At 45.2% G+C, this 27,747-nt stretch overlaps 2 protein-coding genes across 2 annotated transcripts in view; both read left to right on the top strand.

Annotated features, from left to right (window-relative positions):
* Window positions 1-25,350, top strand: part of LOC125947038 (uncharacterized) — a 36,697-nt gene extending 11,347 nt beyond the window's left edge. Inside the window, exons 2-3 of the mRNA XM_049671319.1 lie at window positions 14,788-14,940; window positions 24,287-25,350. Of these exons, the coding sequence (XP_049527276.1) occupies window positions 14,788-14,940; window positions 24,287-24,468 (335 nt within the window). The 3' untranslated portion in view covers window positions 24,469-25,350. The remainder of the gene's footprint in view (window positions 1-14,787; window positions 14,941-24,286) is intronic.
* LOC119459313 (uncharacterized) overlaps window positions 1-27,747 on the top strand; it is a 294,125-nt gene that overhangs the window by 143,267 nt on the left and 123,111 nt on the right. The window lies entirely within an intron of this gene.

Genomic DNA, 27,747 nt, shown 5'->3' with positions numbered 1-27,747 from the left:
TGTTTCCAGAACATTCTACAGGCGCGGCAGCCGAAATTTCCCTCCGCCTCTCTAGCGCCGCTGTTGCCCTTTACATCAATGCCCTCCCATGCCACCGCTCATATTTCGGTCCTCCTCCCCAGCGCCGCTGTGTTGCCCTTTCTCTCAACGCCCGGCGTTGAGCGCGAGGGCCATTATGGGAACGCTGGCATGATGATCGGTGTCAGGGCCAGCTGAGGAAGTAGACGACGAATGCGCGAGCAGTGCCACAAGCGCGAGTCATGCGCGAGGCATGCGCGAGGCGAGCTCGCTCGCTTTTTCTGTACCTCACAACGACCTTGAAGCATAGAGATTTAAGGCTTTCGCCTTAAAAGAACCCGAAAGCTCGCTTTTGCGCATCCGTGAGAGCGTGGTCATCGTTGCATTAGCCTCTATCCCGTGCCTGAATAAAGCCTTTCGTGTGACTTTGTGTGGGCATTCAATAAACACGAACTCGTGTTTTCACTCTTTAGGCACGGTATATAGATTCCAAGTCGTTGAATCGGCTGCGTTCTTAATTTATTCTCCTGTCACCTTCGACAGCCAATAGGGTCTGCCATATTTTGAAATAAATAAATAAGGACATAAATAAATAAATAAACTTATTCATTAATAAATGCGAATGTCTTAAAAAGCGTAATCATAACGAAAAACACGAGTTAAGTGATTATTAACAAATCTCCGATGTTGGCTGCGAACGTCGAATTTTTTTACGAACGTAAAATTCCGCCACAGATTACATTTAGCATGACCCCAATTTCTTTGCGATGTCTACTCAGTGTCATGTAATGTTATTTTGGACTCTGGGAAACATTACAAATAACTACCACTTGACACTCTGGAGCGCCATGATATTTTTCTTGCTGCAAAAATTGTAAGAAACCTTTAAAAATTAAACATTCATCACAATAAACTACAACATTATTCCTACTTCAAGAAATATATTGATTTATTGATTTATTTATTGATTTATTTTTTATTACAAATAGTACCTACAGCACCCGAGTTGGTCATTATCTTAGGGAGGTTAGTTACAAACATAACGATCAAAAATAGAACGTCACGAAAAACAGCATCATATCAGTTATAGTACTAAAAATACAATCGTCGCGATTAAAATAGGAAGGCAGCAAATCCAATACCAAAGCCATCTTATTATAAAATTTGTTACACAATGCATAAAACAGTACACTGGAAGTATTATCTATAAGAAATTATTGTAGAGCTCTCTATGACAGATGAAAAATTGGGTGCAGACACTATCCGACCCCGGGCCTGACATAACTGCGGGCAGCCGAGACACGTGTGCTTCCTTCCGAGCAGTCGTTTATGCTTTGGTCTTCACTGTTGCAGGTGCGTATCACGTATCTTCTGCTTTGATAGCATAGTGTCTGGGCTGCCCTGCAGAGTTCGTGTTCTGTGCAAATGGAAAAAACACCGAAAACAATCAAGGAAGTCGCTAAAATGCTGGCTGATTCGGTAGTAAATTCGATGCTTTTAGCTCGAATTCGTGCGCAGAAATGCAAGAAGTGCGTAATTCGCTTTCATTCATGAATGCCCACTTTGAGGAATTCAAAATCGCGCTCGAGAAAGTAAAACAGGAACAAGTACTTTTGAAGAAGGAAAATAAACAGCTGCACGATGAACTAAAAAATAACAGAAAGAGCTTACAGAATTAAAACAATACAGTCGTCAACAATATCTCGAGATCAAGGGCCTGCCTCAAAAGCCAAACGAAAACCTAGCCGATGCAATGGTAGAAGCGGGAAAAAAACTGGGAATTCCTCTGGCATGCACAGACATCGATGTGATTCATTGTGTCCCAAGCAAAAACAAAGAAAAACCTAATGTAATCATCCAGTTCGCATCTCGCACAGCTCGTGATACTGTGCTGCAAGCGCCCAAACAGAAAAAACTTGGTCCAACAGACTTTGGCTTTGAAGGCACTGAGGCAGTTTACATCAACCAGCATCTATGCATAGAAAACAAAACTCTACTTGGAAAGGCTACGGCGCGTAAAAGGGAAAAAAAACTGGAAGTTCACTTGGCTGGCAAATGGTAAAATTATTGTTGGGCAAGCAGAGAATTCAAGTGTCGTACACATTGAAACTGAGGAAGATTTCTCGAAGATCTGCTAAGAATTCTTAACATGGCTTTGCATCAGTTACCACTCAGTAACTCAGACTTACTCGTACAGTGCAATGTTCGGACTTTGCACAATAATAGTGATAACCTCTGCTCCTTCCTAGCAACTAATTCACCTCAATTCGATTTTGTGCCTGTATCCGAGACATGGCTAAATCTTGGTGAAGTCGAAAATAAACCAGGCTACTCATTCTTTTCAAGGCCAAGGCTATCTCGCACGCGAGGTGGTGGTGTTGGTCTGTTCACAAAACGGGATATTAAGTGTTCTGTTGACCCACAGTTTTCACACTCTTTTTCGTATGAATTTTATTTCCTTGTTGTAAAAACTACCACTGTAACTATTGTTGTTGTCTATCGTGCCCCTAACCAAAATACTGATAATTTCTTGCATCACTTTCAAGCTTTACTCGTTCAATTTACCAGCTCCAATAGAAAAATAGCAATATGTGGGGACTTAAACATTTACGCCATAAACAATCCAAACCGTTAATACTTTACCCTTATCAGTTCTTATGGTTTTCGTAATGTTATTACAACCCCTACTCGTCAACGTCAATTGACCACATACTTTGCAATTTCGATACATCAACAAGCACTTGTCTTGTTTGTGACACAGTAATTTCTGATGATTGTCCGACTATAACGTGATTTCTGCGTGAACACAACACCTGCCAAAAAACTGCGAGTTACCATAAAAATTGATATTGAAGTTTTAAAACAACGCGTTTTAGAAATTAGCGATATAAGTCTGCACCAGACTGGCAGAAACGAGCAATATAGCTTATTAACTAATAACTTGAGAGAGGCCATAGTGCAATCTACTGTCATCCGCGAGAAGGGGTACCACAAAAAGCCTATTTGTCCATGGATGACCTGTGCTATTTTGGAACTCATAAAAAGGAAAGACTATTGGCATGCAAAAATTAAGCAAAACAGAGGTAGCTCTTACTACGAAGAAATGTTCAGGATAGCCCGAAATAAGGTGACACAAATCACGCGTGCTCGTAAAAAGGAATACTATTCTCAACTCATTGCTAGAAATTCAAGAGACTCGAAAATTACTTGGCAGATTAGAAACTGAACAAGAAAACCAACTCCTAACCAATACAGTATGTCCTACACTCATGTGTCAGGAATATCGGCAGAATTAGTAGTGGCATCTTTCAATAATTACTTTTGTAGCATCGGCAAGTAAATTACGAATACATGCCGTGACGTTACGCTTGATAATCTTCCTAATAGGACGATCAATTCCTTTGGTTACGACGAAATCGCTATGTAAAAAGCTCAGCAGTGTTTGCTTTGTGATATTTAAATGGAACAGACTCTTCGGCAGCGGGCACCATCATACGAACGTCAAGTGAACGCTGCCTCAACTACGGACTTCTCGGAGCTCTCGAGGGCCACGTCGATTTCTTTCGAAAGCTCATCCGTTCTGTAATCCGCGAAGAACTCCAGAAACTGTCGGTAACCTCACAGCCCACGCACAGCTCTTTGTCCAGGGCTGTCCATGACGAAGTGCATCATGCGCTAAGGAAACCACCCTTCAGCACAGAAGCTCAAACGCTAAGAACTGACAGCCCCCGTATGTCGTATTCGCAAGCTTTGCGGCAACCTGCCCCACCTTCCTCCCCGCTTCGCACCGCGTCCCCGGCCCTACTACAGCCCGACCAAGCGGCCTCGTATTACCACGATCACCGGCAGGCTCCAAGGAAATCAGACGTGTGGCGGGCACCTGATCGCCGTCCCCTTTGCTTTCACCGTGGCGAAGCAGGGCATGTCTACCGACAGTGCTCATATCGAGAGCTCGGACCACGCGGATTCTCCGCAAACTCGCCGCGACCTAGGTTCGGTCAGAGTCCTCCTGCAATTGAAGAATACGTTGCCCAGCAGCGCGGATCCTCATCAGCTCGACACCAGTCACGCTCCCCTTCGCCGCGGCGGTTTTCTCTGACTCGCCGTACGCATTCCAGCGTAGTGCAGGGTCGGTCGCCCAGCCCCCCGCCGGGAAAACTAACCACATGCAGCGGTCTTCGGGGGCGAGGCCGCTCTGTCTGGACGTGCTCAAAGACCCCTGCTGACGCGTACGCGGACCGACGATACATCGACGACGACAGTGCCTGCTGATTACGGCTGAAGATTTTCCTTGGGCATTCCTGTATGGCTCTACGGTCGTGAATTGACTACTTTAGTGGACACTGGAGCGGATTATTCAATATTCAGCGAAAAACTGACCGTTCAAGAAAGTGACGACGCCTTGGAATCAAACGCCAGTTCGTACAGCTGCCGGGCACATCGTCACACCACTCGACATGTGCACGGCACGAATACAGATTCGCGGCTCTACGTTTGTTGCCAGCTTGAGCATTCTCCCTCAGTGTTCTCGAGACCTAAACATCGGCATGGAGTTCTCAAGGAGTACGGAGCTATCATCGACATTCGCCAACGCCTCGTCACTTTCTCTACAAAGAGCGCCGCAGTGACGACCAACACCGTCCACCCTCGAGCACCTCTTCGTGTCATCGACGACGCTGTCACGTTACCACCGCGTGCAAGTATCGTAGTTCAAGTGGCATGTGACAAACTCTTACGCGGTGAAGTGGTCGCAGAAAGCAATCACTCTCTCCTGCTTTCTCAAGGTGTTTGCGTAGCAAGAAGCCTAACTGACCTCCATGATGGCCACTGTGACGTTCTTGTAACGAACTTCAGCTACGAACACCGCCACCATTTCCCCGGTACTGTCATCACCTACGCCGACCCGATCGCCGATGTCACTGCATGTTTTGCTTCCGAGGCCATCGGCACTGCTGAAGCACCTGTACGCAACGTCGACACTAGTGCAACGCTTCCTGAAGACAACAAACAACCCCTGCGTGAGCTGTTGCTCGAGTTCCACTCTTGCTTTGCACGGTCGTCGAAGATACGTCAAACGTCGAGGTCGGAACACCGTATCATCACTTATGACGACGTGCACCCCATACGACTAAAGCCCCTATATATAAAAAGTAGCGCCATTCTTAGATCTTGCCGCCACCGCGCTCACCCCGGCGTCTCCTCCTTGCCGCCTCCTGTCGCCCCAGCCTCCTCCGCTCCCCCATTGGCCAATCCGTGTCACGTGGAAGCACGCGTTGCGCTTTTGTATATTTTTTTTTCTTTCCAGCGCGCTCCGACTGCCATTCTCGGGCCTGTGCGACGAAAGTGCTGTACGCACAAACGGATCACACGTGTTAGGGACCATAACTTCGTTGCGATGGCATGATGCTTCACCTTAAGTTGCCCCAACCGACAAGGCGAGGGCAAAAGGCTTTTTTTTTGTTTTTCATCCGGCGTGCGCAAACGTTTGCTGCACACTATGATATTTGAGCCGTCTCGCATCGTCGCGTTGCTACTTCCAAAACGGCATTATTAATACCAGTTACTGACTGACGGAGCAAAATCGCGCCTCATAAACTTCTCCGCAGGGCGCGATCGAAGTTTTCCTCGGATTTCCTCTGGTAGCGCGTTAGCTGTCTGCCACGGCAGGACCGACACAGGCGGCGGCACTTTCGATATCGCGCCTCGATCGGGCTGGTCGCGCCGAGCGCGATAGTGGAACGGAGGAGGAGGGAAGTGGATGGCGCTAATTTTTGTATATAGGGGCTTTACATACGACAGCAGCCTTATCCTGTTTACCCTACCGAACGACATGCCATTCAAACGCAGGTGAAGGAAATGCTTCAAGACGGCGTAATACCGCCTTCATGCAATCCCTGGTCACCGCCAGTCGTGCGTGTTAAAAAGAAAGATGGCACGCTTCGCTTTTGTGTTGACTACCGGAAGCTAAACAACGTCACAAAGAAAGACGTGTACCGGTTGCCTCGTGTCGACGATTCTCTGGACAGGCTGAGGCGCGCGAAGTATTTCTCCTCCATCGATCTGAAAAGTGGCTACTGGTAAATTGAAGTAGATGAGCGGGACCGCGAGAAAACTGCCTTTGCGACTCCGGACGGCCTTTACGAATTTAGAGTACTCCCTTTCGGCCTCTGTTCCGCTCCAGCCACAATCCAGCGAATTATGGATACCGTTCTTGCTGACCTCAAATGGAAAAGCTCTCTCGTCTATCTCGATGATGTCGTTGTCTTTTCGGAAACTTTTGACGAGCACCTTCGACGCCTTCGGAATGTACTCGAAGCCATTCGATCGGCTAACCTTACCCTCAAGACGGAGAAATGCCATTTCGGTTACGAAGAACTGAAGTTTCTTGGCCACGTCGTGAGCGCGGCAGGTGTTCGGCCTGATCCCAAGAAGACTGCTGCCGTAGCTGCTTTCCCAGCTACAACAGACAAGAAAAGTGTCAGACGATTTTTCTGTTTGTGCGCATATTATCGACGCTTCATTGAAAATTTTTCGAAGATTGCAGAGCCGCTATTTCGCCTTACGCGTGCCGACGCGCCATTCCTCTGGACTGATGAACAACAAACCGCCTTCGCCGAGCTACAACGTCGATTGTCTTCTCCTCCCGTGCTCGGTCATTTCGATGAGGATGCTGACACACAAGTACGCACTGACACCAGCAATAGTGGTCTCGGAGCTATCCTGGTGCAAAGGAAAGACGGGTCTGAACGAGTTATAGCATACGCGAGGCGCACTCTGTCACGCGCCGAGTCCAATTATTCCACCACAGAGAAGGAGTGCCTCGCGGTCATTTGGGCTACTACAAAGTTTAGGCCGTATCTCTACGGGCGGCCATTTAAAGTTGTGACCGATCATTACGCTTTATGCTGGTTGGCCAACCTTCGAGACCCTTCTGGACGATTAGCACGTTGGAGTCTGCGACTCCAGGAATTTAACATCGCCATCGTAAACAAGTCCGGCAGAAAACATGAAGATGCTAACACGCTATCACGAGCCCCTGTTGAATCTCAGAATCCTGACGGGAAAGATGACAGCGCCTTCCTGGGAGCCCTCAGCGGGCCGGATCTGCTCGCTAAACAGCGATCGGATGCTGAGTTAAGGCCCATCATCGATCACTTAGAAGGCAACATCGCGTCCATTCCTCGCCCTATATCGCGACGGTTGTCGTCCTTTTGCCTACGAGAGGGCATCTTATACAAAAGAAACACAGGTGCCGGCGACAAACCATATCTTCTAGAGGTGCCTCGAGCCCTTCGCGACCACATCCTATTAGCCTGCCACAACGAGCCGAAATCTGGACACTTGTGCTACTCAAGGACTCTGGACAGGGTACGACAACTGTATTACTGGCCTAGACTGCCTGCTTGCGTCAAACGCTACGTGAAAGGATGTCGTGAATGTCAGTGCCGCAAGTCACCGCCTTTCAAGCCTGCAGGCCTTCTACAACCCATCGACCCTCCGCGTACGCGGTTTGATCAAGTTGGAATGGACATTCTTGGACCATTTCCCTTGTCTTCCTCCGGCAATAAGTGGAGCATTGTTGCAACCGATTACTTGACGCGTTACGCTGAGACGAAGGCACTACCACGCGAGACAGCATCTGAGGTTTCCCAGTGTTTTATGCATCACATTGTGCTTCGGCATGGCGCACCGTCATTCATCACTGACCGAGGTACGGCGTTTACGGCGAAAATTCTGGACGACATCTTCAAGTTGAGTTACACGAGTCATCGAAAGGCCACTGCATACCACCCTCAGACTAACGGCTTAACAGAAAGATTAAACAAAACACTGTCAGACATGATCTCTATGTACGTGGATGTGCAGCACAAAACGTGGGACGAAATCCTGCCCTACGTAACATTTGCGTACGACACTGCCACGCAGGAAACTACATGATTCACGCCGTCTCGTCTCGTTTGTGTTCGAGTAGGTCAAACTTTGCTCGACGCCATGATTCCGTATGACGACATCGATCAGCTCGACCAGTTAGCTCCTGACGTCGAGGAGTACATTCAGCGCGCCGAGGAAGCACGTCAACTGGCCCGTGTGCACATAAGAAAGCAGCAGTGTACAGATGCAATAAGTTACAATCTCCACCATCGACAAGTTACCTATGAGCCCGGTGACCAAGTTTGTGTTTGCACCCCCATTAGACGGCGACACCTCAGCGAGAAACTCCTGAGTACTTCGGACCGTACAAAGTATTAAGGCGTGTCGGCGACATTAACTATGAAGTGATTCCAGACGGAGACCTGTCATCGCCCAAGCGCCGATTACCACGCGCAGAGATTGTACATGTCGTCCGCCTCAAGCCGTATTTTACACGGTGATGCTCATATAGTGTAGTAGTGAACAAAGTTTTTTTTTTTTTTTTGCTGTAGTCTCGTCGTCCTCCGAAGAACTGTGAAGCGATTTTTTTTGTTCCCGACTACACAACGCATTTTTTGCCTGTATGTGGGCTATAGCGCGTTTCCATTTTTTTTGTCTTACCTAATATGTGTACTTTCCGTGTACGTCTTGTGTTTGAGCATCGAGTCGATGCTTCATTGGGAGGAGGAATAATGCCACCTGGTGTTTTGAGCCAGCGAACGAGCATCATTGCGTGCCCAGCAAAAACGGCGAAGAAGACGACGAAGTCGAAGATCCCGCGCCAGCTGGAGAACCATCGCGGGAAAGATGACAGCGCCTTCCTGGGAGCCCTCAGCGGGCCGGATCTGCTCGCTAAACAGCGATCGGATGCTGAGTTAAGGCCCATCATCGATCACTTAGAAGGCAACATCGCGTCCACCCGTCCATCGCGTCCATCGCGTCGGGTGGTGGCGTCGGCCACCACCCGTCGAAGCACCGAGCACATTCATCGGCGTCCCGATCTGACCGATAGCTGACCGATAGCCACTTGCTTGCCTTCTGCTTGACAGTCGGGTTACTTCACGGCGGTGACTGGTCCTACGGTTCGAGTGGTTTTTGCTAGCCTAACTCTCCTGGCAAGCTCACTGCGCGGTGGTTTGGCTGAGTTTTGGGTGGATTTGACCTACTCATCTTAACCATCTCATATTTACAGGACTTACCTAGTGCTTGAAGCAGCGCTGATGTCTAAAAACTCTCCTGGGCAAGGGCCCAGCCCTTGGTCAGCCTCCCTTTCTCCTGATGATTTACCTTTGGAATCTTTCTTCCGCAGCGGTGTTAGCAGCATCCCTGTCGCGCTGGTGCCCTCGAGTGGTGGATTCATCCGGCTGAACAACCCACAGGCTGTCCAGGCCGAGCTCCAAGCCATGACGCGTCACTTCCAAATGATAAGCGATGTCCGACAATTTGGAAGAGGTGGGATAGTTTGTAGGTCATCAGATCCGACCTGTGTTGCAGACCTCCTAAAGAGTAAGATTTTTGCATCTGTGCCGGTGAGTGCGTTCATTCCTCCCCATCTAGCATGCACTAAAGGCATTGTCAGGGGCGTAGACTCTCGATTGAGCCCAACTGAGACTCTGGAGAAGTTGTCTGATGCTGGTGTCATAGCCGTATACCGATGCAACCGACTCGTAAACGGGGAAAAAGTTGCCACTGAATCGGTCATAGCTACGTTTGCTGGTATGTCCTGCCCATCTGAACTAAAAGTGTGGCCACTTATTTTTAGAGTGGATCCTCTCCCTTCCCGTCCACTACAGTGTCGGAACTGTTGGCGTTTTGGCCATAGTGCAGGAGGCTGCAAATCAAATGCACGCTGTCGCGTCTGTGGTGAGGATCATTCCCCTAATGAGTGCACAGCTGAAACCGAAACATGCTGCCTGTGTGGAGGAAACCATGCGGCTGACTATGCAAACTGCTCGGCAAAAGCTAATGAAGTGCAGGTCCTCGAGGTAATTGACAGGCGAAGATGTTCGCGGCAAGAGGCTATTGCAGTCGTCAAGGACAGAGCTTTTGGATACGCTGGCGTCACTGCGAGGCAGTCGACTTTAAATGAAGACAACTTGTCTAAACTCATTGAGTCAGCAGTGGAAAAAGCGATGACAAAGGCTATGCAACATATTGTTGAAACTGTTACAGAATGCATTTCCCAAGTGTTTACCGCTCAGATGACACAGCTGTTGCAAACAGCCGCAACACCAATCACCAAATCGCTTGCTTGTGCTGCAGAACAGGTAGCCAATTCAGTCCTAGCGCCGAATACCAGATCGGACCCAACGTTTGTTGGATCCGATCCTTGTTCTTCGCGTCAGACAGACTCACAGGATGACATGGAAACAGGTCATGATACCAGGCCGCATAAGCGAACTGGTTCTCCAGTAACAGCGTCTTGTCCCTATTCCAAAAACAAAAAGGGTAATCCTATTTCTCATTCTGGCATCCAAGAAAGTACATTGCGACGGTAGTCGCTGAAGTAATTATATCAATTAGATCATCACCATAGCTTCTTTAAAAGTGCTACAGTGGAACTGTCGTTCCTTGATTTCTGCTTCAATAGACTTAAATTGCTTAACTACACATCTTAACCCTGACGTAATAATTTTACAAGAAACCTGGCTTACTCCAGAGAAAAATTTTAATTTTAAAGATTTTCGACTTTTTCGATTAGATCGCCTTTCACTAGGAGGTGGTTTAATGATTTTGTTGTCATCTAAATTCTGTCATAAGGCTAAAATAGCTTTCAAGTTAATGTCTCCGGAATGTGAAATTTTGGCAGTACACCTTAGCATACCAGGCTACCGTACTTTTTCGATTATAAATGCTTATTTCCCTACGGGCGTACACAGTACATATCAATTGGATAGTGCGCTTGCTAGCTGCAAAAATCAAGTCATCCTTACTGGTGACTTCAACTCGCATCACGTATCATGGGGTTACAGAACAGATGCATGTGGAACGCGTCTATGGGACTGGACCATAGATAAAAATCTTTCATGCCTAAATATGAGACGACCCACATTTGTCCGTGGCCAATCTCGCTCAGTGTTAGATTTGACGTTTTCTAGCACAAGTATTGCCGTGACATCTTGGACTACGATTGATTTCTCTACAAACAGTGATCATCTCCCAGTATACTTCGAAATTGCATGCCCATTAACATCAGTTGAGCGACAAGACAGAATATTTGTTAATTGCAAAAAATTTAAAGACTGCTTACACTCTTTCATTGCGTCATTGACTAATACTAATGACGAAGACATTGGCTTGAAAATTTGTTCAGCGTTACAGATGTCCCGACAAAAGTCTGAATTCGTAATTCAGACAGCTAAACGTACATCATCTAGTCCCTGGTGGAACAAGGAGTGCTCACGAGTTTATCGCAGAAGAAAAGCTGCTTGGAAAAAACTTCTACATAATCAGAGCCCACAAAATTGGAAAGATTATCAATTTATTTCGGCAACCTTCAAACGCACTGTCAAACACGCAAAAGATGAGTACGATAAAAAACATTTTGATTATCTATCTGAATCCAAAAACAAACGTGCTTTATTTTATTTCCTTCGATCTAGAAACAGACTCCCACTGAGCGTTAATGTAGACTCAATTGTCTATACCGCGCAGGAAATGCAGGAGTCCTTAGACCTATTGGCTAAAGGATTGGAGAGCCGGTTCACAACGCGTCTTCAAAATTCTGTTCTTACTCCTACATTCTCGGACTACAAAGAGATATCCTATTCGGAACTAGCACAGGTCATGTTACGGTTACCAACTACAGCGCCTGGCCCGGATGGAATAACAAATGCAATGTTAAAAATTTTCTTCCAAGAAGCCCCACGTGAGCTTCTGAGGTTGCTAAATTACTCTATTAGCAATGCATGGATTCCACATGAATGGAAGATCGCCAAAATTATTCCGTTACTTAAAAAGCAAGGGGCAGGGTATACTATCGACAACATCAGACCAATTGCGTTGACATCAAACATAGCAAAACTTATTGAAAGAGTGCTTCACGGGCATATAATGAAGTTTATTGATGAAAATCAATTGTTGAGTCCTTGTCAAATTGGATTTAGATCTGGCTATTCAATATGGCACGCGCATGTAGACCTTGAAAGTCGCATTAACATCGCCAGACAGAAAAAACAATATGCGGCGTTAGTTACTTTAGATATATGTAAAGCCTATGACAGCATTGAACATGCAATTTTAACAAATCGGTTACAGGGCCATGGCTTTCCAGGATATATTGTAGCATGGGTGCATGAATTTTTGAAAGACAGGGAATTCTTTTGTTTTCGAAGCGGCTATTCATCTGGTAAACACAAGCAAACAAGAGGTGTGCCTCAGGGATCGGTACTTTCACCAACATTATTTAATATTTTACTGAGCGGAATCCCCGTTCACCCAGGTGTCAGTACCTACGTTTATGCTGACGACATCGCCTTTTTTGGTATGGCTAGTGACCTATACTCCCTTTACGAAATTTTGCAGTCCTATCTAAAGAAACTGGAAGGCTGGCTGGATAGCTTACACTTAAACCTGAATGCTAATAAGTGTGCTATCCTTGTTTTTCCCGTTAAAGACCCAGTATACATATCGCTTAACTATCACCTCGAAGATATCCCACAAGTTCAGTCACTGAAGTACCTTGGAGTTATCTATAACGGAAATCTTAACTGGCGGCCGCATATTGAATATATTGCAACAAAAGGAGCTCGTACAATGGGCATCTTGCGCAAGTTAAGCAATCGAAGAACAGGTATGCGAAGAAAATCCCTTTTGATGGTATATAAAATGTACGTTCGTCCAGTATTAGAATTTGGCTGTGTTTTATTCTCAGGTGTTCCGTCATACAAGCTTCGACCGCTAGTTTTATTAGAGCGAGAGGCGCTACGTCTGTGCTTAGGCCTTCCAAAATACGTTGCAAATGCCGTCTTATATCTGGAAGCGAGAATCCCACCTATTATATGCCGATTTCACCTTCTGACCGTTCAGACTTTCTTACGACTATATGAATCACCATTAAGCCGTCCTCAAATAATTTTCATCTCCGATCCACAATTATTTTTTCCCGTTCATTGGCCCAGGTTTCATACACCACAGATTATATTTGTGCAAAAATTACTTGAACCACTAAATGTGCAAATTCGCGATGTGCTTCCTAACAATACTCATTCAAATTACCTGGATATCAGGTTCGACGATATTTTCCCAAACCACGCAAAACTACTACCTTACAGCATCTTAAACGCCATGTTACAAGACCACCTAAGCTCCCTAGGAACAAATATTATCATTGCAACAGATGCATCACAGAGCGAGGATAAGACTGGCATTGGGATATTTTGTCCTGCACTCGACTGGTCTTTTTCTTTAAGATTGCCCGATTTTGTGCCTATTTTTCTGGCCGAGTTTTTAGCAGTAATCCTAGCTTTACGTAAATTAGACCAAACGACTACAACAGCTGCTATCCTTACTGACTCCCTTTCTGTTTGCTCTTCCCTTACCGCCTCTAATGATTCACCTATGCTAAAACTATTTTACTTGCTAGTTCCTGCCCATGTGCAATGTGTTCATTTGATTTGGTTACCTGGTCATAAAGGGTTGTTTTTTAATGAAACTGCCGATTCACTGGCAAAGACCTCTCTTTCCGGCCCTGTTCTTCCCATTCTACCAGTGACTGCACACATCACGGCGGCTAGATTTCGGATGCGATCAATTAGAAAAGCCTTATCAAACCCAGTTCTGACTGCTTCTCCAGATTATAAGCACCTGATATTTCCCTGGCGTAGCGAATCCTGTAACACAACGATGCTTGAGGTCTCTCTCACCAAATTACGTTGCCGTATACCCTCCCTAAATTTCTACTTACACAGGTCGGGTTTGGTTCCCTCCCCCCTCTGCCCGTTTTGTAATGAGGAAGAGACGATACACCACTTTCTTCTATCTTGTCGCCGCTTTACTGCGGCAAGAAAACGATTGTTGGAAATACCTTTTCGAAGGCTTGGCCTGGACTTAACAGAACCTAATATTCTTTCGTTCGGGGCGTCCACTTTGGGATTCAGCCACAGGGATGCTTGCTTCGCCGTCCAAACGTTCCTTACAGACTCCAAACGAATACCCTGCTAAATTCTATCCTTTTCTTTTTTTTTTGTACTTTCAAATTTCTGATTACTCATTCGATATGACTTTCTTGATTTACTTTAACATATAACTCTACGCTGTTGAATACTAATTTCATAGATATTCGGAAATGTATCCTCAATATTAATTTGGAATAATCCACCCATTTCTTGGCCAATCCCCCTCCGTGGGTAGGAGCCACAGGCGTGATAGGCTACAACAACAACAACAACAACCATCCCTTCGCATTCTTTGTGTCTGGCTGCTGGTACTGTTGATTGCTGTTGCCTTAGCGCGTGACAATATGTTCTTGTCGATTCCTGTGTTACTCCTGTTGATGTTGTGTAAAAGCTTTAACCATATTATTTTTGGTGTGTGGACAGCAAATTCCACCCCAGATTTTTCCTGATTTGCGAACCTCTAATATTGTTGTCGTGGTTGCCCGCGATGAACCTTGCAGCTATTTGCTTCAACGTGCCCTGCACAGTTCACAGAGGAAAACTGGAAAACCAAATTCACGCCTCGCATAACGCATGAAAATTGGGTGAAAACGATATTTATGAACTGTGGCGCTACAGTTACTCTGTCTGTGGAAATATTTATTTTCTCTGGGAAGGAAGCATGCTTTCGTCTAGATTTAGACTGTATATCTGTAAGATAGCGAATTGCAGGTTATTAATCCGAAGGTGTTTTTCTCTGCAGGGCGATGTGTTCGAGTGGAGATGATGGCTGCTTGCTTGTCCGCAGCGTCAGTTCTAGCAGTCCTTTGCGTGGCGTCTACCATCTGTAGAAGGAGACGGCGCTCCCGGTCACAAACAGCATTGAAAAAAATGGCAACGTCAGCGAACCTTAAAGGTACATCAGTGCCAGTTTGTCTGCTTTATTAGAACAAGCACACGGTTGTTTGTCGGCTTTATTAGAACAAGCACACGGTTCTTATCTACCATTAAAATATCTGTAAAGCTTGGCTGGTATCCTGCAAAGCGGGACTTGCGCTGAATATAATTGGCAGCTGTGAGTGCTTTCCTTCTGGCGTAATCGCAAAAGCTGCATCAAGCTTTTCGTATTTAGTTGCACCTGTTCTGTGCTTTTTGGTTCACAGCAAGAGATAGATTTAGGTAGGGAAACAGTTGGAGAGTTTCCAAGCTCATACCGCTTGGTAATACAATGGAACTTTCTAGAAATGCGCGCACCGTCATGGGCTGCCGCCGAGATTCGCCTGTTAGTCTTGCCTGCAGCGTGCGAGCCGCGTGTGTTTCGGCGCCGCCTTGTCCCACAACGACTCGCACTTAACCACCAGATGTGCATACTCGTCACGTGTCTGACGAAACACGTGACACCAGTGAAACGCTGGTTAAACCTTCATTTTAATATGTCTTTCAGAACTGCTGCATCATCAACATCATTAGCCTATATTTATGTACAGTGCATGACGAAGGCCTTTCAAAGCGATCTAAAGTTCCCCCTGTCTCGCGCTTGCTGATTGCAACATGCATTGTGAATTCCCTCATTTCATCATCCTACCTAATTTTCTGCTTTCCACGACTGTGCTTGTCTTCTCTTGGCACCTATTCTGTAACTCTTGTGGTCCACCGGTTATCTACCTTACGCATTACATCCCTATTGCAAAACCCAGTATCCAGTATCCAGTGCCATGGCTGATTATGGGCCTGTGTGACACGCGCTGGATGCTGGGGTGCTGACAAGGCGCGGCATACTGAGAGGCGCTGGGCGCGAGGTACTGCTGTGAAATGCAGCTCCTGGGCGAGAAATACGCGGTGCCTGGCTGCCGTATACAATTTTTTTCATGCAGAAAGCAACAGAGAGCGTTTTAATGCAATAAAAAAGAACAAAAAAATATACCACCACTAGGATTAGATCGCCTGACCTACAGATACCAAGCCCCGTACCTTATGATTACGGCACGCCAGTACGTGGTAAACGATGAATCATTTGCCATGTCAAAATGCAGACGCGGTTTTTCACACAGACATGTCTCGCACAGACATCGTATATGCGCTATCGCCCGCAACTAAATCTTACGCCTTGATCAGAAAGATAAAGTTGTCCGTATTCATTAGTACAGGTCTCGAAGTGCTGCAAAACTGATTTGCTTTTGCGATTGCTACATTAACTTCGAAAAACAATCTTAAATGAATCACCAACCTGCTACGCTGTACGGGCTATTACTGCCGATTTTGACAGCCGTTTCTTGTTTTTCGCGTAAGGAAAATGCAACATTTCCTTAGTCTGACAATGCGTTTCAATCGACCCATCTGTGTAGTCACATATCTCTGTCAGAGGAGCGTCGGTTAGTGCTCTTGGCAGCCTTCGGCGACAGCGCATATACGCAAATTTACAACGCGTCACATCGGCGCTCATCGCTTGTTGTGCTGACACTGTAGACACGAAAAAATGGTCTGTTTACAAACACCCATGGGAAAGCTGAAATACAGAGTGATTTATCCTCGATGGACTTGCTGATTCCTGTGCCCAGACGGGCCGATAGAGTGTAGACGCACTCGGCGGGTACGGTAGGCATAACCTTCGGTGCAAGTGAACGATCTCTGCTCTGGTACCTGGCGATAGCTAAAATGTTTGTATTTGAGCCTCAGAACCCCTTAACTATTATTGTCTAGTAAACTAGAGAAAGTGGAAGCGCACGAATCACCTCAACTTTGTTAAGCGTGCAATAACATCAATTAGCGGCACGCTTTTATGGGGTCCGTTCGAACGCGTCTGAACGACAGCTGGGTTTCGTGTCGACTGCACAACACTGCGACAACTCGCAGTCATCGGTTGCATACAAACTACTAGAAAACGAGGCGTTAGCTGCGTTTGTGTAATTTCGTTCATGAATATAGCTATCCGCACAGTCAAAAGAGAAATGCACAAAACGGGAGTGGTCTTTACTGTCGCATATATGCATGGGCATATATGCAAATATCTACAAGGACTCCACAGCTACCTTGGTTCTCCACAAGAAAAGTAGAAAGTTACCTATCAATAAAGGGGTCAGGCAAGGAGATACAATCTCTTCAATGCTATTCACTCCGTGCTTAGAACTAATATTCAACCTCTTAGACTGGGAAGGCTTAGGAGTGAGGATCAACGGCGAATATTTCAGTAACCTTCGGTTTGCAGATGACATTGTCTTATTCATCAACAATGGGGACAAATTACAACAAATGGTTGAGGATCTTAACCAAGAAAGCCTAAGAGTGGGGTTTAAGATTAATATGCAGAAGACACGCAATGTTCAATAGCCTGGCAAGAGAACAAGAATTCAGGATCGCTAGTGAGCCTCTAGAGTCTGTAAAGTAGAACCTATATCTAGGTCAGTTACTCACAGGGGACCCTGATCACGAGACAGAAATTTACGGAATAAAGTTGGGTTGGAGTGCATACGGCAGGCATTACGAATTCCTGACTGCGAGCTTACCACTGTCGTTGAAAAGAAAAGTGTACAATCATTCCATTCTACCGGTGCTAACATATGGGCAGAAACTTGGAGGTTAACAAGAAGCTCGAGAACGAGTTAGGACCGCACAATGAGTGATGGAACGAAAAATATTAGGCCTAACGTTAAGAGACAGGAAGAGAGCGCTGTGGATCAGAGAGCAAACAGGGATAAGCGATATTCTAGTTAACATTAAGAGGAAGAAATTTAGCTAGGTAGGCTATGTAATGCGTAGAATGGATAATCGGCATACCATTAGAGTTACAGAATGGATAGTAAGAGAAGGGAAGCGCAGTCGAGGAAGGCATAAAACTGGGTGGGGTGCTGAAGTTAAGAAATTTGCAGGCGCAAGTTGGAATGAGCTAGCGCAAGACAGGGGTAATTGGAAATCACAGGGGGAGGCCTTCATCCTGCAGTGCACATAAATATAGACTGGTGATGATATGCATTGACGGCTCACGCACTTTTATTCCAAGCATCGACACGAAACAGGCATTTATAACAAAGAAATATAGCGTTATTTAGGACAGGAAAGTAGTACCTGCCCATAAAATTGTGTGATGTATTTAATATTACGCAGCACGCATACTCCTTGCGCACTCGAAGCAGTACGGCACAAATGCAACCAGCGCAGTTACCAGTACGAGCCAGTGAACTCCAGCAACGTTTATTTAGTAGGCGTTGACTCCAGCAACAACCAGCGCATGTACAGCGCGCACCAGTGCGCCCCAGCGTCAAGCAGCGTCTCGTCCAGTGTGACCCAGCTTCTATCCAGCGATCTCACCTGTGTCCCAGTGACTACCAGTGAACGCCAGCATCCCCAGTGCCACGACCACTGGATTTTAAAAAAAAGGTCCTTTTTTTTATCCAGCGGCCGTGCCATTGCGATCCAATGTCAAAAAACACTCTGCTTGCACACTAGAAGACGTTGGTTTTTGCAATAGGCATGGCCCGCCGAGCTCCGTCCTTTTATCCTAATGTTAGAGTGATCTAGAATATGGGAGAGTGTCCAAAGCGCCGGCTCCGGCGAGGGCCTTTTTCTGTGAACTGCCGCGCCGCGCCGCTGCTACTCCGGACCCGTGGGCTTTTCGCGCTCGCGAAGCGCGCGAGAAGCGAGGGTCGTCTGCTACGCGCTGTAGTTTTTTGCGTTCATTTTCCACGCAAAGCACTTAAACTCTATTTAACTTCTACAGTGTGGTGCTGCATGGAGCTTACCCATCTTTGAGCGTTTCTTTGTGATTGGGCAGCAAGATAATGCAAAAACTAACGTATCAAACTCATCAGCGCGGCCTAGCTCCGGTGCTACAGTTCGGGAACGGTATCACGGTAACTGCGTGCGTAGAAAGGCGCTAAATGAGCCCGCGCAAGGAAAGAACGTAAAAAAAGAAACGTTATTCGCATGAGTACGCGGGCAATAGCACCATGCTTGCAAGAATAAGAGTAACGAAAAAAAGTGAATTACTCGTGGAGTCCAGTAAAATACCTGCGTGCAGTGACCGCTTCGCTCACCACTTCGCGCATTTCGCTCACGGTCAGTAGTGGTTTAGAGCGATATGCGTATGTATTTATTCATAATTTTTTAGCCTCGACAATACTTTATTATTGACAAAGTGCCGTGAGAAAGTGTAAGGGAAACAAGAGAAGGAGCAGAGACGGCTCTAACGCCGCAATAGAGATAGCGTACACGAACAATTCTTGCTGTACGCTATCTCTTCAATACAACTTCGCGCACGATGTACCTTAAGGTTCACCGTGAACGAAGCTGGTTTCAAATTCAGACATTCGAAAGAAAAGCCATTCCAGGCAATTGGTAAAAACATAAAAAGGTGAACAAATATATATTTTTCTACATTGAAATGAATAGATAGCTACTACTGGCCTAGCTATTCCCTCATTTATTAAGCAAAAGTTATTGTAGCAATAGAGTTGTTTTAATAATCCGCAAATCCTCTGTGAAATTACCAACATATAATTTCTCATTATATAATAGTTATTGCTTAACGTGTGATTTTTTACATAAACTAACAAGCATTCATGGCACGTGATGATGTTTGTGCTTGCATTATATTGAGTGGAAAATCGTCTTGAAGATTACAATCTTTGATGTATTACAAATATCACTATTTATTCTACATATCCCTAAAATAGTTACCTTCAATAAGTAAAACATGATGAGTTTATGTTCTGGTGATTAGTTGCCTCTTTTATTACGCAACTACAAGTATGTAATTATTTATTAGTAAGTATATTTGTTGTGTACGAAGCAGCGAGCATACGCAATGAATATTCCTAAAATTTACTTTCATGTTAAAATTCGCTTAGTGTTTGCGCACTTGCAATACAAGAAGGCGAAAGACGAGTTGCACATCCGTAATGCATCACGTTCATTTCCTGACGTTCGCTCGTTACTATGAAATGAGGCGTACGTACAACAATGTTGCACTGTTAGCGTTTTCATTTATTTTGGTTTGTCTTGTTTTTTGCCGCCGTATATTTCTCGCATACCCTTTACCTACACGCCGTGGTAGCTTAGTGGCTTTGGTAGGTTGGACAGCTAAGCTCGAGGACGCAGGTTCGATTCCCGGCCACGGCGGCTTACATTTCGATGGAGGCGAAATCCATAAAATACCCGTGTACATAGATTTAGGTGCACGTTAAGAACTCCAGGCGGTCTAAATTACCGGAGCCCTCCAATACGGCGTTTGTCATGGTCATATTGTGATTTTTGATATAAAACCCCAGAAATTATCATTACTATTATTACCCTTTACCTGTGCTGTCAGTTATTCATGATATATGAGCAAGTTCGACACGCTACGATCGAGATTGGCATTCAAAACGTTCTTATCGTCACACCCCCACAACAAGAGGGATTTCTGGCCGAAAAATGTGGGTTTGTACCACACCTGATATTGTTGTCGTTAATCGCGGCGTGAATGCAAGTATGTCAAGTTACTAATGCCATGACCCATCAGTCATCTTAGTCACACATTTGTGACTTTCCACGCTATACATTGGAATATATACCAAGTGAACGAGACACGAAAGTTGCGTGGTTTGTATTTATTTTTGGTACCGCGGCCCCGCCGACGGACACATTCCGCTTCCCAGGAGCCAGTTAAGGATTTCGCCTTAATAAGAAAGAGCAGAGCGCAGGAGGCAGTCTCGTAAAACAAATGGAATGGATGATATAAAAGAAAGAAAACAATAGGTGTAAAAGCGTTAGCATGAGCTACCCATATGTGCTACGTTCTCCTGGTTATCATCGCGATCTCCAGCTTATTTCTTCTGCAGCACGTTCACGATGATCATTCCACGCATGACTAAATGAAGAAAGCGCGCGGAATGCGTTACTCAAACAGCCGCGTAAGCGCGGACCAAGTGAGCTAAAAGGAAATAGACAAAATACCCGTATTCACAGCCGGCAAACGCGTTCTCTGTGCGGTGAGTCACTGCGGTATTACCTTGCGGTGACGTGGTACTTCATCATCATCATCATCATCATCATCATCATCATCATCATCATCATCATCATCATCAGCCTATTTTATGTCCACTGCAGGACGAAGGCCTCTCCCTGCTATCTCCAATTACCCCTGTCTTGCACCCGCGTATTCCAACTTGCGCCTTCTACTTATTATAACCCAAATTATTGCGATGTTGGCTAATAGCGGCCAAAGTATCAGGCTCGTAGCAGACGCCCGCCGCCTTGGCGCAGCTTCGGCAGCTGAGAAAGCCCACGGGTCCGGTACAGCAGCGCCGTGGCGCGGGAGTTCACACAAAAAGGCCCTCGCTCCTCCCATGCATTCGGACGGCGCTTTGGACACTCTCCAATATTCCAGGTCACTCTACTAATGTCCACTAGAATATCGGCTATCGTCGATAACTCTCTGATCCACACCAATCTCTTCCTGTCTCCTAACGTTACGCCTAACATTCTTCATTCTGCCGCTCTTTCCGCGTTCATTAACTTGTTCTCGAGCGTCGTTAGTATCCTTTCACTTTCGTGTCCATTTATTTAGTATTTCGTTAATTCAGTTAAAGACTACAAATATTTCCCTCTATGGTATTCTTCGTGTCATTGCTTATTGTCTTCTTATCACATGACTAATAAAATGGTATAGAAATGTTGAGAATTGTCTACCAATGCGTAAGCACTCTTTGCTCTACTGTTTACGTCATTTTTGCTTACTTGCTTTTCCAAGATTGTGTATTCCTGTGGATCGCTTTACGGTACTGAATGGTGTGAAGATGCATTGCCAGTAAGTTGCATGGCCGCTTCAAAGCGATCGTATCAAATGAGCCAGAACACGCCGCCGCAACCGCTTTAAACCACAGCTGTTTCTCCCCTTTTGTAGCGTTAGCTACACTGGCCTAGCCAAGCCCGTTTCGCGCGGCACGTCAAGAGCCGTGCTGCGCATGCGCAAGGATCAGTGATGTCACACGGCTTGCGCACCGGAGCCACCGGAGCCGGCACCTCTCGCGCACTCCGCCGCCGCCGCGCGCGACTCGCCGCCGCCGCGCGCGACTCACCGCCGCCGGTCTGCGCATTCCAGAGGAGTGACGTCGTAGCCGTGGTAGACGCACTGGCGCCGGCGCGCGCTCGCTGTGCAGTCGCCGTCTGACACTGCGCTGTAGCCGCTGCGCTTCTGACTGGCGTTTGCCAGTGTGGTATAGCCATGGAGAAGGAGCGCGCAAATGCTGCTCAACAGCGCAGAAGAACGGAGAATCTTGACTCATCGGATCCCGAAGTAGTTGCCTGGCAATTAGCGGTTGAGCGTAGGAGACAACCAGGAAAGCTAAGAATAATCAGCTGAACCTTTGCTAACGCTACGTATATCCTGGCATAGCCGAGCTAAGCCACTGCAACTTTTTCTGTCAGTTTATTTTCTGTTTTACCTTTTTGTTACGACCTTGACGCAGCGAAAGTGAGGTCCCCAGTAGTTCTTCTTTTAGCGCCACGAATCATTTAGTATTATCATTAAACCATTATCACATCTACGAATCAGTTATGCATATTTTTATACCAATCAACCCCACAGCAGGCTTGTCTGCACGCAAAACCGTAATGCGGCAAAGTAAGCTTTCAAGGTGGCCTGACGAGAACGATTTTAGCTCTCATCACTTTTTTGTTTTGTTTCAATCGTTGCTTATTGTTTATAAAGCTACGAATGATCTATATTTACACTAGTATAAGGATTAAATGTCGTAACTTCGGAAATTGCGCATTTTGTGCTGATACAGGGCATTACATTTTTTGCGTGACCGACAGCTTTTGCTGTGGTAGTCGCCAAAGAATGCTTACGTAATGAAATCGGGCCCCTCGGTTAGCTTTCTTCTAATTCATTACATAGCGGAAGCCTTGAATCCAGCAGCTTTGATGTCTTCAGGTAGGATGTGCGGGTTTATTGAACAGTTGGCTTTTCCCAAGACGTTCACGTACAACGCGAGGCCTGCGGTAGATAGCATGCTATGCATCCACTGTCATGCCGTGAGTGGTGGCACTGGCTAACACTCCCGGGGTTAGTTCCAATAGACACACGTAAATACCTCGGAAATTGGATGGTAAAAAGGGAACCGCGGTAGCTTAAGTGGTAACACATGTCTTCTCATTGCATGCGTAATGTGAAGACACGGGTTCGTATGCCACCTGCGGCCAATTCTTTTTCATCTACTTTTATTGCTGTTTATTTATCATTTTTAAATAAATTAGGAGGTAGAAATAATGGCCCCTATGCTGTCATTTCTGTCATTGTTTGTTCGCTTCTTGACGGCCGACAATAACAGGGAGGACAGCATAAGGGAAGATATTTGTGGTTCCTAATTGAGTTATAGAAGTGATAAACACATGAAAGTCGATGAAAAACAACTGACCGCCGATGAGATAGTTTATTATTATTGGATATCAAGCCCCTCAGTGTTCTTTCTTCTTGTTCATACATAGCTTATTTATTTATTGATTTATATATCATGACCATATATATATTTATGGGGTGATAATTTTTAGCTTCACCGATATGTAGCTATCTCTTGTTGCAGATAACATAATTCCATTTCTTGAGCTGGGATATTCACAGGCGGACATTACTTGCAAGCGAAATCGACACACCTTTCAACTAATAACTAAATTAGTTACTACAAATCTAAAATCAACTAATTCCACTAATTAACTTTTAATAACTACTTTCCTGCACATATCGTAATTTGCGAAACATAGCCGAAGTTTGCCGTAGGAACTTTGATGGCACGAGTTTTTAGATACGCGCAATCAAATTCGCGGTAAAAATGCATTGTTGTTCCACTCAATTCTTTTACGAAATGCTCTTTTCTGCATGGAAGCCCCAAAGTAACTCGAACACCATATTTTTTATCGCCGACTTTAGCAATGAATATCTCGGAAATGGTTCACGGTGGTGTCATCCGGAAAATTCATTCTAAGTGGATACACCTTGAAAAATGATGGCTACAATTCGCAAATTGCAATATGTGCCGTAAGGTAATTAATTAAGAAGTCAACGAGTGAATTTGCTGTTCTCGTTGAAGGTCTGTTTCGATTTCTCGTGCAAGTAATGTCCGCCTCTTTCTATATTCCAGCAAATGGAGTGATGCTTTCTGCCATAGGTATGGCATGTTATGGAAAAACTTTATTAAGGTCCTTCAGAATGCGCGACTGCCATAGGTGAATAATAAAAATTATATAAATCTGAAAAATGATCACCCGGTATACCTTGCTTATTGCAGACTACAAGTTTGCACCTGGCTACCTTCCAGAAAAGTGCGGTCATCTCCAGTGTGGTCACCCGAGCAGCTGCCGGCTTGCTTGCGGTTACAACGAAAGAGTCCCTGGCCTCCAGGTTGCGCTCAAAGAAGCCAGTAGCCCCGACGACGGAACTTACTTTGTGTTCGACTTGCGCTCATCGTGAGCATTGTGTACAAACAGAATTCGTCTGGCTTTGCTTGGTTATATGGCCTGAAATGTAGAGCCCCAACAAGCAGTGGCAAAAAGCAGGAGTAATTGCCTGGTATTTTTCTTCATCCCGGTTTTTGGTCGTAAAAAACTTTAACCACGTTTATTGTGAAAAAAAAACAGGCCTTGAAGTAACGTTCTCAATTTCTGAAAAAAGATTAATTACAGCATGCGCCAATTTACCTGAAGTACTTTCGACTGAAATTATTCTGCAAAACTATTTTACACAAACCGCATTGTGGTGTAATTTCAGGTTTGCATAATGGGGAACAGAACTACATTCTTCTTTAGATTTTGTTTTTACAGTTGCTGTAGAGCTGGAACGCAAATCACGACGATAGGCTAGTTTGTGCATGACTGTGGATGCTAGTTCCGCATAGGTTAGCGCAGGAAAAAAGAAACAGGCAGAAAAAGCGCCTCTTCCTGTCCTATTCTTTTTTCCTGTCCTAGCCTTTTGCCCCACTAACAACAGCCGATGGCTGAAAACGTTAAGCTCAGAATATTTGTAGTATTGCATGAGAAGGGTTCTTGTCTGTGTCAGTATATATTTCATGCTTGAGCGTTCGAATTTAGAACTACATTATTTATGACATGCCTTCAGAAATATTGTCATAATGAGAAGTTACATATGGTTTCTGTAACCCCAAAACAATTATCGCCCATAGAGCCCAGTTGGGCGCTTCACAATTGCTCAATATTGCGATCAGACAGACCACAGTGCGTGTTTTCCAACATGTTCTTATGCTTTTCTTCCTACGGCGTGTGGAATTATAGTAGTTCGTTTTGACACGGGAACAGGGCACACAACTCTTCGTATGACTCCCTATATTCCTCAGCAGCTAATCGCAAAATCTGGGAAGTTGCCTACAGGATGCCTACAGGCTTGCAAATGCTCTGTAAAAATCTGCTAGTTTTCAAAGAAGCTGTAACAGCCTCTAGCCTAGCTCACCTTAGGTACGAATGAAAACATCTCGGCATTTATTCCAAAACACAATTCCTCCCAGAGAAGTCAAGCCGGCACAGCCTTTCAGATAACAGAACTCACAGCGGGGCTAGTTGGTTCTGATTCATCTTTGAATTGACTTTTCCAGCACAAGAAAAAACACGGACGCGCTGTCCGTGTGTGGTTATTGGTAGTCCGTGTTGTTCTTTTTTTTGTGCTGGACAAGTCAATACAAAGATGGTCGGTGTAACTCTGAATACGTACATACATATTTATTATCTAAGCTAATTTACGTTTGTTTGAAACATTATTATTATTACATATTATGGTGGGGCCGAGTAGAGGCACTAAAGTAGTTTACCAGTCATTGTACTTCACGTGGCACTGGAATCACTAAGCAAAATAAAAAGAAAAAACTAAACGAATGAACATTGCAAGGTGACAGCGATTCCAAGGATGCCGTGGTTACTCAGTTAGGGCAGAGAAATTGCAGTAAATCCGAAAATGTGCGTGCTGCAATAAGTAATTGCTTATCGTAAAAAGTACGATTTGCTATTCGGCAAGCTGGCGTCGGTAGCGGCATTCAGTTGAAACATGATTTTCGAATTACTGCAATGAATGACGTAGAGATCTTAAAATGGCTGTGTAGAGCTTTAAAACGTGGGGTGTGGTGTTTGAACTTCATGGATTCCTAAAATTGTCCGCTTTCTTAGATGCATTGTATACCATCTCAAATAGCCACAAGGCCGCAGTGCGCAGCTCAAGCATGTATTTATGCTATGAGGTTCTTGAGGATAAAATGACAGGCGCCGAACGCCCTAAGCTTCGTGTTCGTAACTCACACTTGCTATTGGTTGTCCCCTTTCTTCCGAATAATGTGTGCAACATTGCTAATATGAAACGTGCTCTTGCGAAGTGTTCCAGCATAGCAAGAATATTAATCAAACCACAAGAACGTCTTGGCGTTTTGCCGTTGTCTCTATTTTGCTGGCCTTGAGAGAACATTTCACTGGTGATGTTCTATAATTTTACTGTGCTTCGCTCCTTCAATTGCAGGGTTTAAACGTTGTTTGCTTGTCCCTAAGAAAATAATGTTTGTGGCAAATTAGTCTATTCGCAAGATGGCTCAGGCTACTTTCTGACCGTAGTGAACAAAGCTGCAAAATGCTCAGGGTGCTGCTATTTATCATTTTGCTTATTTATTCCCACGAATGTTCCAAAGTTTAGGAAACGAAAAATATGCGCAGAACAATTGCGATATTCTTGTAATTCACTTGCAATTCCTCGCCTCTCCTCTTTTCTGTGTGCCTTTAATGAATCCACGTTCTTAGCTCTGTCACCTTTATGAGCGACTTGCAGCTCCACTTCATGCCATGTTCAATAGCATGACCTTTCATACATATAACTTCTTTGCTTCAAAAGCCGTTGGCATTTGAACCGTAAGAGTATCTATCTCGGGGGGAATCACGTACACGAAAGCAAGTAGGTAGTTCTCACCTTGATGTGTGTTTTGCCAGGACACAGGAGCAGCAATCCAACCAGTGACAGCGTTCAGAAGCACAAAAATTGCAACACATCAAACGAAATAAAACACTTCATCGGCAGAGAGAAGTGCAAATTGCCGCATCAAATCACTGCTCTGCTTGTAGCTCTACTGTAAACGCAGCAAGAAACCCTGAACACCATGCAAGGAGTAACGGCGAAGTAAATACAGTCGCACTAATGTTCCTTTTGTTAACCATTTGTTTCTGGAGCGGTCTCTTAAGACGTGTGGCGAATATGGACAAAATGAGAGCCTATTTGTAGGCATGCTCATTATAAACATTGCCTCCCTTTGATATATAACACAAAAAAGTGTCAGTAAGTAAATATGAGAAAATATTTTAGGAACTAGACAGCTGACAAGACCAGGCTGTTACAGAAAACTTAGTGGTGTTTGGCAGTTATTCAATATCCTCCTATTCCGTTTTGTTTGAGAGACTCGACACTCGCAGTGGACATGTGCTAGACAAAGTTCCTGCTTTACTGTCAGCGCTACCGACTTTTCAGATATATTTAACAGCCCTGCAAAATGTTTTTTTCAAAAGAGCTAACTGAGGAGGCTTGGTCATGCCTAGATTATGTCATTAGACATTGTTCATTGGAAACCTACGGCGGCTCAGCCGAGCAGCACATTACCTTTGGAATCGACTCAGCAAAATGAGTCGGCATGGTAGCCATTTTCTGTTTTTGGGCGACACCTACTTCATATTTAGCCCTCCTTCTCTTCGTCTTGTTCGTCGGCAAGAAAAG

This window comes from Dermacentor silvarum, chromosome 7, assembly GCF_013339745.2.
Source record: "Dermacentor silvarum isolate Dsil-2018 chromosome 7, BIME_Dsil_1.4, whole genome shotgun sequence".
Classification (NCBI taxonomy): Eukaryota; Metazoa; Arthropoda; class Arachnida; order Ixodida; family Ixodidae; genus Dermacentor; species Dermacentor silvarum.
Note: the sequence above shows the minus strand (reverse complement) of the source record. Positions and strands in the feature narration are given on the sequence as shown.